We start from the raw sequence: 10,581 nt of genomic DNA on the forward strand, positions 1-10,581 counted from the left end.
ACCATATATGAGAGGACGAAGAATCCCGACTGTTGTCGTGGGGGTAGCTTCTCCTTCGTTCCCATGTGCTAGACAATTTGGTGTAATGCACTCGGGAACGAAAGGAGGAGCTACCATCACCGATGGTCGAATATATACACCACGTGAGCTGAGAGTTTTCAAGAAAAGACTCGACAGACCCATAGTCAACCCGTGATGAATAATAATGATCTAATTTAGTTTTTTTAGTACATATATTTAATTGTACAAGTTTAATCTTTGAATTATGAACATAGGAAATGTTGTCGGACGAAGGTCCCGGGAAGTGCTCCTGGTGCGGCGACAACCGGGGTTTCTGCGACAGGCCTCACCTGGACAACGATCGGCGCTTCAGCATTAAGCTTGAGGAGGCCTTCAATTGTGAAACGGTACACTATGATGCTAAATGTTTTTCGTACTTAAGCTCGACTTCTACTACTTCAATGTGTAATTTTCGTCTTTTGCAATTCGACTAGCTTATCCATGCCATGCAATACGCTATGTCTTGGAGAAGATGAGTTTTGAAGATCATGAGAGGAATGAAACAAAGAAAATTAACCTAAGGACCCATCATGGTATGGATTTTGAGGTAAATCTATACAATTCTGAGAGCGTATCCCGTTTTGGTTGCCCGGGTTGGGAAGCACTTGGCAAGATGTATGATTTTCAAGAGGGTATGTTTGTCACCATGGATCTTGATGATCCTGACATCGATCAAGATAATTTGGACATTTGGGTTCTTGTTGATACGCTTCCATTTCTTTCGCTATGTGAGTTCCTCAAACATAGTTATTAAGTAATTTATATTGTTTATTTCAAAATAGTTGACAGCTTATTTCCATTGATTGCTTATTTTCATGCTTCAAAGAGTGTGCGAAAGATGGTAGACAGAACCAACTACACCGATGGCTCTGAGTTAACTTATCAAGAGAAAAATCATCTGATCGCATATTGTACTGACATTGAGAATTACAATGCCTTTTATCGAACTCCTCCAAATTATGGTGAATACGTGCCACCAGTGCACATGTTGAATAACGATAACTTTCATGGAGATTTCTTGGTAACATTTTTTACTATTATGACATCCATGCATCTTTTGCATATTTTTAAAACTGATCTACATTGCTAACCACGAAGTTATTACTATGTTTTTCAACAGAAAATCCCGATGAATTGTGTGCCTCATTTGATGTATCAAAATGGCCGCCTGAATGTTTTGAACATACGGCCAGGTCGTCCTGCGAATCATACCTGTGCATACCGGGTTTCTAAAAATGATGAACACATGATAATCAAAGAATGGAAGAAATGTATGGACATTCGTAAGGAGGTTCTTGGAAGCAACATTGCGCGAAAGGTAAGGATTGGAGACAGGATAATCTCCATTCTCCATAATGGAGAGTCAGGGGCTATCTTGTTTTATGCTATTTTACCCAAGAAAATATAGTAGGTCCTAAGAGAATGTAGTAGGTTATGAGGTACAATATGTTTATGAGAGTTGATGATGATGAGTAGTTGTGATTATGTCTAATGACCAACTTGTATGTGATGTCTCATTGATGAAAACGATTATCATGAGGAGGTGTTATATGACAATGATGTATTATGAAGATAAGTTGTTAATGATATGATGATGATGATGATGATGATATTTATTAGATCACTGGGTGAAAGAAACGTGGATTAATTTCAAGTGGATGTTCATCCACTTGAAACTAGTCCACGGTTCTTTCTCCCACCGATGTAATAACTCATTATGATGTAAAATCATTCTCTAAATTGCTGCGGTATGAAAACTTGTATAAAGGTGTATGAATACAACATGAAATAAAAAAGAAATACGGAATAATAGTAGTAGCACGTGCTAGTAGAAGCGCTACTACTAATTACCAGTAGCGCTCATTTTAGAAAGCCCTGCTACTAAGTCGATGTAGCAGTAGCATGGTTCAGCCCACGCTACTGCTAACCTTTAGCTGAAGCGCCTTACTAGTAGCGCTGTACCCCGCGCTACTGATAGGCTTCAAACACGCGCTACTGCTAGGGTTTTCCCTAGTAGTGTCACTGGCGCGGCAACGCCCCTCCTGAGGGGCGTCGGTGATACCCCTTCCCCACTGCCATCCGCGTACTGGGGAAAACCCTAGGACTTGTCCGGGCAGCAACATCGTCGTCGTCGCATTTCTTCATGAAGATGTTGCTTGGTATGCGAGGCTTCAGAGTGCTTGGCGGGCCGTGGTACTTCTCCGGAGGGTGCAGCGGGTGTCGGCCATCTTTGCTTAGTTGAGCTGCCGGCGTCGGCATTTGTTTCTTTATCTTTCTCTCCTTTTTCTTTTGGGCTTGTTTGTGCTGCGCCCCAGCAAGCTGGTTGTATCGGTTGGATGTTGCTTTATAATCTAAAGCGGGAGGAAACCCTTTTTCTTAACAACCATAAAGCCGAAGACAAGACGTATCCCAAAGTTCACACTCTTGCAGGAGTGCTAATCTGCGTTAGTGAGATGCGTGCGCCAACCTCCCGAACACCACCGAGGCTCACCTTATTCTTCTCGAGCCTCCCACCAAAAGGAAGGACCTCAATCCGTGTTTGGTCTTTAGGTGACCACCAAACCTTCACAAACTTTCATTCGGCCTCTACATTTCTAAAGGAAAACTCTGTTAGTGAGATGCGAGTGCCAGCCTCCTGAACACCACCCAGGCTAGCCTTCTTCTTGATCCTCCCACCAAAGGACCTGAATTCACTACCGGTTGGTCTTTCGACGACAACCAAACGTTCACAAAACTTCCATTCGACCTTTACATTTCCAGAGGAAAACTCAAAAGTGCACAATGCATGCCAGAGAGCACCATGCACGCATCAGACCGCGGGTCTCAGCCAGGCCGGTTCCCATCAGCATCATCATCTGTAGTAGCAACTGTCAATTCAGAGAACAAGCAAGCAATCCCATACTATTGCTAGTAATTGACAAACACTGGAAAGATTCAAGAAGCTGAATTCCCCTATGCGAGCTCTACTTTTCCAAACTAAGATACTCCCAAACAGCTGCATGTAAAGGATAATGGAGCTTGTCAGCTCTGTGCTTTGGCCAGGCCCCTGGACCTGTAAGCTTTTCAATTTTCTGCTTTAAACTCCAGTTTGTTTCTCTTTTTAGTTGTATAATCCTCAACTTGTGCCACTGATGTCTTCATGTCAACTGAAGCCTTCCTGATGATCTATACAAAAGTAAAAGGGATATTGGACTGCAGAAGGGCAAGAAGTCAATGTAAAAAAGAAAAACTTGACAAAGTGTCCAGCACAGGCCCTTGACCTTCAAAATCCTACTACTGTATATCAAACAAATGTAGCATGAACTGATCCCCAACACTGGTTTCTGGTGCCAATTTTCCTCAACATGCTACAAGCAGGAAAAATGTGGCGAACGAAGTATGCAGAATAAACTGCAGGAACAAAGATTACTTAAGAACCAAAACTGATATACTTTCTTCCATCTCATACACGAATCAGTTATCAGTGCCTGGCCCAGTGGCCCTACTCTTACACAAGTTTACATCACAGCGCTCAGAACTACGTAGCAGTTACACAGTTCATCGACAAGATAGTAGCCACACAATTCATAACAAAAGTGTACCATTGCGGGCACAGCTACCTGTGTTTTTCCCCACACGGGCACTAAAAGAATGCTATTCAGCTGTATCTACACTTGCTGAACGCTCGCAAACCTCTGCATCTAAACTCTATCAAGCCTGCAGTTGCCATCTACAGCATTCACCGTCTCTTTCTAACTTCCTATACAGTAGTTTGCGAATCATTCTCTATACCAGAGTAACTAACATGACTGACCTTGGCAACCAGCTAAGTAAGGACAAGCCAATCAGGAGCACTGAAGTATATCTCGGCCTCCTCTCTCAGCAAACAATGCATGGCCAGTCGACGAGCAGCGCCATTGGAATCTTCCGTGATGTGCTGCACTCTGCAACGTGAGAGCTGCAGTAATGCCGTCAACTCTTCCATATCTCGGCAGGGAGCTTGAGCGCCGCCAAGTAGCAGGTCGACCAGATGGAATAGATGGGACTCCAGCACAATGCTAGTAGGTTGATAGGCCAGAGCAACTTTGATCCCTTCACAACAAGCAGCTGCAAAAAGAACCGTCTCCTCCGTGCTCCGCATCGGAAAACATAACGCGCAGATGAACTGCCACGTTTCCCTCTTGATCAACAATCCCGCAGCACCTGTAGTGCCGTCATCTGCCATCAAACAAGCGACATGGACCCGCAGTTCTTGCTGGCCTACTCCTAATGCAGGTCCCTTTCCTTTGATATCTACTGTGGGCAGCACTGAAATATGACACAGAAGTTCATGCATGTCTACCTTCCAAGCTGAAAATGACAAGCGTTCAGAAAAGTCTAACCTTCTCTGTTCTGCATCAGCCCCTGTGGAGTGAGTTGCGCTGGTCCAGGTTGGTGCAGAGATGGTACTCTCATTGCAGGTGTACCATAGTTGTTCTGCATCAGCTCCTGTGGAGCCATTTGCTGGGATCCCGGTTGGCCCAGGGATAGGTTCGCAAATGCTAGTGCTGGAGAAATATCAAAGGAAGACCCACAAAGCATTAGATAAAGCATACCTTCTAATACAAATACTGCTTGAATGCTATTGGTTTCATTTTCTTGAAATATTGCAACAGAAACCACAGAAACAACGTAATCAGTTGCTCAGATATTATTCGATATGATAAAACTTCCATACATTTGCATGGAAGTACACTGCAATATAGAAATGAGAAGAGAAGCAGCAGAGGTGGACATTTGCAGTAGCATCTTATATTCGTCCATATATGGAACGGAAATATGTTCTACTCTGTATTTGTTAGCCAAACTAGAGAAAAACTATCACTGTGTTCCCTTACTGTGAAAACTTGAGTTGGATGCCTTTTAATAATTTGCAGTAGTTTTATCCATCTCCTTTTGTATTTCTAACTTCTAAATGGATTGTTTTCTTTAACTTCTAAATGGATTGCCACAAAAGTTCACTGGGCCATGTGGTTTGGCCTCATAGGACTCATCTGCCACTATGGCTTGATCACGTATTCAACTGGAAAGTAGAGTAGTGTTCTCTGAGCATGGCTCAAAATATGTACAGGTTGAACCTGTCTGAACTGGAGCAATATAAGCATGCATCTTAAAATAATAAAGTTGAACAGCGTATTTTGGTGGTAACTAGGTATGTACTTATATTATTGTATTAAGGGGAAAATATACATCATTGTGTTATAAGAATACATGCCCAATGGCTTATAGCCTCTGTTACTTAAGGGAAAAGATATACTAGAAGAATAGCAAGAAGTTGATCTTGGCAATCACAAACATTCCAGGCTACATTGAGATAGTTGAAACTTCAATCATAAATGCACTAGTGCTCTGTCCAGTATATGTTTTATGAATAAACAAGTAGCCAACACAACATACAATCAAGAAAAAAAAAACTTCTTGTGTGGTACCCAAGTCAAGCAGGAGTAACATCACAAACTAATAAACCAATTAAGTGACCTATGCAGGGACAACGGTACTAATTTCTGGGCACTGCACACAGATGATATGATGATAAGTGGAAAGACATTGTTCAGACAGAACCAAAGCATAGAACTTAGCTAGAGCATACTGCCAGTTTCATCGTACGTGTATATCAACTGCAGAATACTGGGTGAACTCAGCAAGCGATGCTGTTGCTAACTTTGGTTTCTATTAGCAAATGTTCTTTTTTATTTCAGAAACCCTTTTTGGTAATACTTGATAGGAGTTAAAGAAACAATTACTTGGAAATATAGTCACAAAAGATTGTACGCATCAGGCAACAGGCAGGCCTAAATCTTGGGTAAATACGGTAGTAGAAATTTTCAATCCTTGTGACAATCATCTTTATCAGATAGTCGTGCATTTACAGCACAGACAGTATAGTGGAATAATGGTAATCTTGAGAAAAATGATAATAAAACAGGCCAAAAACTACATCTATGAGTCATATCATTCAAAAAAGTGCCCAAAAAGAAGATCTGTTGAAGTTGTAAACCTGCATCGAAATTGGATGGATTACCAGATATCTGAGGCGCACAAAGTCTGCAAACAACAGCAAAAATTAGATAGCTCATGTGCAGGGCTGAGCTCACATAATGCCATATTCAGTTAGATCAAACTGCTTTTCTGTCAAATACAAGTGATGAATGGGTCAGGGATAGTCATGCTCCCTCCTGCTTCCTACAGCTTTTCTATTATTAACTACAGTACTGCTTAAATTCCTACCAAATGGCAACATAGGAACAAATATTTATCAAGCCTTCGTCTTGATGATGCTTGTTGTCAGGTTGAAATACTAACTGTAACAGACAAAAAAACTGAATCCTAAGATAGAATATGGTTCTATTAAACTGAAAGGCAGAAACACCATGGGTATTAAGTTGGCATTATTATAATTCCTTCGGGAGAAAAATAGTAATCCTGCCTATAAGCTGGTTTAGAAAAAACAACACCAACCAGGAAGATAAACACTGCTACCAGAAAATATCAGGCCAACAAACTCTTGTTACTACCCTTTTTTGTGTGTGTGTTTTCTCAAAGCAATTTTTTCGTTAATCCTGTACTGTCCATATCCTTTCAACCAAGCAAACCATTGCCGCACTTCCCCACTGCTAAACTGTCAACAAAGCTTGGGACTGGGGTCTTCTGTCCAAGGTTTCACCAAATAAGCAACAGTTCTGAAAATAAAACTTTTGATCCTCTCTAGAAAATCTAAGCAGTGAGGATCAGAGCTTGATACTTCATTTTCTTCCACTTGACCAATATCATTTCACAATGTGATGCGCGCCTTGCCAGCATAGGAGCTTCCAGGAAAAGAACAAGACATAAAACGGTGCTCTCTTACAGGACTGAACCAAATCGTTTGGGCCAAGAACAGCATTGGATAAAACTTAACAGACTGATTCATTCCAGTTAAGATTGATCTTCTTCGCGCTATACGAAAACTCTAAACCAAACCATCTGTTCCAACAGCATGCAAATTCTGTACAGCAGACAATTAACTGAGTGCTTAAGCATGAAAAGGTAACTGACTCCAATAGCAACAATTCTGTGCACCATCATACTAAACCAAACCGTTCATTCCACCAGTAACAAATCTGCACATGAGACCAGAAGGAATTAACCAAGTGCTTGAGAACTTAACCATGGAAGCCTAATTACTTAAGCTGCATCAGACTGTGAGCCCATTTCCTTGTGCACAAAACATCGAACAGATTGCGGGGGTCAAGGACCAACCTGTTAAGCATTGCGTCTGCGTGAGCCCACGCGTACATCGCCCAATACAGGGTCCACGAGCTCTCGTCAGGCCACCAGTTTCTGGAGGGAGAGAGATGGACACATTTGAAGAATCAGAGCAAGAACATCACCAAATTAGCACTAGGTGTAAGGTGAAAGAACCATCGCAAAAATCAGAGCAAGAACGCGACCACTTAGGCCCCAGACCCAGAGGAAGCGAAAGATTCAGTGCAGAAATCCGAACAAGAACGCAATCAATTACGTCCCCAGAGGAAGGGAAAGAACCAGTGCGAAATCAGAGCAAGAACAGCAACCAGAGAAGGGGGGAGAAGGAACAACCGCAAGAATCTGAGCAAAAACAACCCCCGGGGAAACCAATGGAAGAACCATAGCAAGAATCAGAGCAAGGTCGACAAAAACCGCTGGAAGAAGCGAGCCGATTAAGCGGGAGACGGGCAGCGAGAAGCTCACCCCAGCCGCGGCGCCAGGAGAGCCCTCTCGGCGAAGCCGACGAGGCGGCATCGCAGGTCCGCGGGCGCTCCGGGGATGGAGTGCAAGTAGTCGAAGAGGTCCCGCGGCCGGCGGTTGATGACGAGCAAGAAGACGCGCTGCTGGTCGAGATAGACGCCGTAGGGGGAGACGTAGCCGCCGAGGGAGCCCATCTGCACCGCGCGCGAAGCGGGAGCCCAGAGCAAGTCACTAAGCAGGAAATGTGGCAGCGACGAGGGAGCGCGAGGTAGAGGATGATCGCGACGGAGGGATCTCACCTCGGCGGCGGTGGTCGGCGGCGCGAAGGCGAGCGAGCGGGCGGGAAGGTGGGCGGTGGCGGGAGACAGCGGGGCGGCCGACGCGGGGACGAAATGAGCAAGACAGAGACGCGGCCGTGTGCCCCCGTGCGTGTGAAATACTTTGCGGCGCCGGACGGAAAGGAGGGCGGGCTGCCTATTTGGGCCCAATCGGTTACCAGTGACGGAACACCCAAGTGGGCTTGCACTTGCATGAGTGTACTTTTGATCTACACGCCTCCGGCCCGTATTGATCTACTTTTGAGAGACGCACACAAGGGAATTCCTATTTGGCGCTGCAGGCGCCGGTTTCTACTGTTTTCGCTAACCGGCGCCTGCAGCAGCTACTTGCGGGCCGGCCCATTTTTTTCTTTCTGTTTTCTACTTACTGTAAGGAAAACTGCAAAAACTTTGCGCGAGGTAAGATTCGAACCGCGCGTCGCTGGTTATCAGTAATCGACGGCCTACCAACCCGACCACCTCATTAGTTGTGCTAACATACACGTTTTTAATCCATTTCTCCTTCCTCTTTTTCCTTTTTTCTTTTTTCCCCTTTTCCTGTCCTTTCTTCTTTCTTTTTCGAAGTTCGTAATTGTCTTCTTCAAATAGATGAACTTGTTTTAAAAATCCATGAACTGAGTTTTTTGAAACTCGTGAACCTTTTTTCAAATCTATGAAGCTTTTCCAAAATTGATGAACTAATTTTTCAAATTTGATGAACTTTTTCATTTTTGTGAACTTTTTCTGAAAATTGATGAACTTTTTTCGAAATTGATTAAGTTTTTTCAAAATCAATGAACTTTTTTCAATTTAGGTGAACTTTTTCCAAATCCGGTGAACTTTTTTCAATTTTGATGAACTTTTTTAATTCAAATCGATGAACATTTTTTGAAAATTGATGAACTCTTTTGAATTTGTGAACTTTTTTGAATACATGAACTTTTTCGATTTGGTGAACTTTTTTTTTAATACGCGAACTTTTTTTTGCATGTGCATGAACTCTATTTGTAATATGTGCACATGTTTTCAAATAATTGGAAAATGTAAACGCTACAGTGTAATAAGAAATTAATAGTTCTATTCTTTAAAGTCCGCGCGCTGCGAAGAATCACCAGAATTTACCTGGTCAAGTGGTTAGCCCGCTCTGTTTGTAAGCACGAGGGTGTGAGATCGATCCCGATCGAGAGTTCTGTTTTTGGTCGTCTTTTTTCGCGCCGCGCGAATGTGGGCCGGCCCATCCAGCCGCTGCTGCGGGCGCCGGTTAGCTTGCGCGGCGCTGAAGGTGCGGAATAGGACCTCCCCGCACACAACACCTTCTCGGACGCGGCCGCTCACTCTTCCATCTTATAATTCTGGTCGCCGTAACCACATGGCAGGTGTGGTCAGCCCTTCATGTTGATTTGTATTTGGTTGAGAGGAGAAACAAGAAGAAAAGGAGAAGAAGAAAGAAATTAAAAAAAACGTCTTGGAAAGAAGCACTAGTTTCCCACCACGACAATGATGATGCAAAGCACGGTGCATATGCATATTTGATGAGTCGACTCGTCCTCTACGTGTGGTGGTGTGACAGTCCGGCGACCTCATTTTCGTCTCGTTCCTTCTCACAGATATTGAGGTCAGGAAAGCCTAATATGGCCTCGGTGAGCGTCACCTTGTCCATCTCGAATGTGTGCGCCATCTGATGCGCTCCCTCTCTGCCGTTAAATCTGCATGTTTCTTTTCTTAATGGAGCCACACAACACGGTCCCTCTCCGCCTTTAACGCCTGCGCGGTGGCGGCCTCCTTGAAGATTTCACAAGGGCAGACGGCTGAGGCATATACGGCGTAGCGCTCATCCCATGCATCCTTAACAGTGAGGCGATGGGGAGCACGTCGTGGCGATATGAGTTGTGTGGGTGAGATGAGATGCTTGTGGTGACTTCGTCAATCTCAAGCCTCTCCAAAGGGCCATCCTTCAGTCAGAAGAGTCAGTGACGAAACAGCTGGGGCCACTGATGTCTACTATACAACCTTCTTCTTGTAGACGTTGTTGGGCCTGCAAATGCACAGGTTTGTGGACAGTAGCAAATTTCCCTTAAGTGGATGACCTAAGGTTTATCAATTCTTAGGAGGCGTAGGATGAAGATGGTCTTTCTCAAGCAACCCTGCAACCAAATAACAAAGAGTCGCTTGTGTCCCCAACACACCCAATACAATGATAAATTGTATAGGTGCACTAGTTCGGCGAAGAGATGGTGATACAAGTACAATATGGATAGTAGATAAAGGTATTTGTAATCTTAAATTATAAAAATAGCAAGGTAACAAGTGATAAAAGTGAGCGTAAACGGTATTGCAATGATAGGAAACAAGGCCTAAGGTTCATACTTTCACTAGTGCAAGTTCTCTCAACAATAATAACATAGATAGATCATATAACAATCCCTCAACATGCAACAAAGAGTCACTCCAAAGACACTAATAACGAAGAACGAATGAA

General features: G+C 43.6%; 1 protein-coding gene across 1 annotated transcript; it reads right to left on the reverse strand.

Annotated features, from left to right (window-relative positions):
* Nucleotides 1–3,357: 3,357 nt before the first annotated feature.
* Nucleotides 3,358–9,780, reverse strand: LOC123157711 (uncharacterized). Its single transcript, XM_044575945.1, has 7 exons — nucleotides 9,671–9,780; nucleotides 8,085–8,259; nucleotides 7,789–7,979; nucleotides 7,318–7,398; nucleotides 6,077–6,123; nucleotides 4,422–4,586; nucleotides 3,358–4,347 (listed from the first exon to the last, which is right to left on the reverse strand). The coding sequence occupies exons 1-7, from the start codon at nucleotides 9,778–9,780 to the stop codon at nucleotides 3,866–3,868; spliced, it is 1,251 nt and encodes a 416-aa protein (XP_044431880.1). The 3' UTR covers nucleotides 3,358–3,865.
* Nucleotides 9,781–10,581: the final 801 nt, after the last annotated feature.

This window comes from Triticum aestivum, chromosome 7B, assembly GCF_018294505.1.
Source record: "Triticum aestivum cultivar Chinese Spring chromosome 7B, IWGSC CS RefSeq v2.1, whole genome shotgun sequence".
Classification (NCBI taxonomy): Eukaryota; Viridiplantae; Streptophyta; class Magnoliopsida; order Poales; family Poaceae; genus Triticum; species Triticum aestivum.

Bases quoted from the DNA above. Each gene is read 5' to 3' on its own strand.
- LOC123157711 (XM_044575945.1), bottom strand. From the start codon at position 9,780: ATGGCGCACACATTCGAGATGGACAAGGTGACGCTCACCGAGGCCATA. The intron at 7,980-8,084 runs GTGAGATCCCTC...CGCGCGGTGCAG, and splicing joins CGCCGACCACCGCCGCCGAG to ATGGGCTCCCTCGGCGGCTA. The intron at 7,399-7,788 runs GTGAGCTTCTCG...CTCTCCCTCCAG, and splicing joins CTCCTGGCGCCGCGGCTGGG to AAACTGGTGGCCTGACGAGA.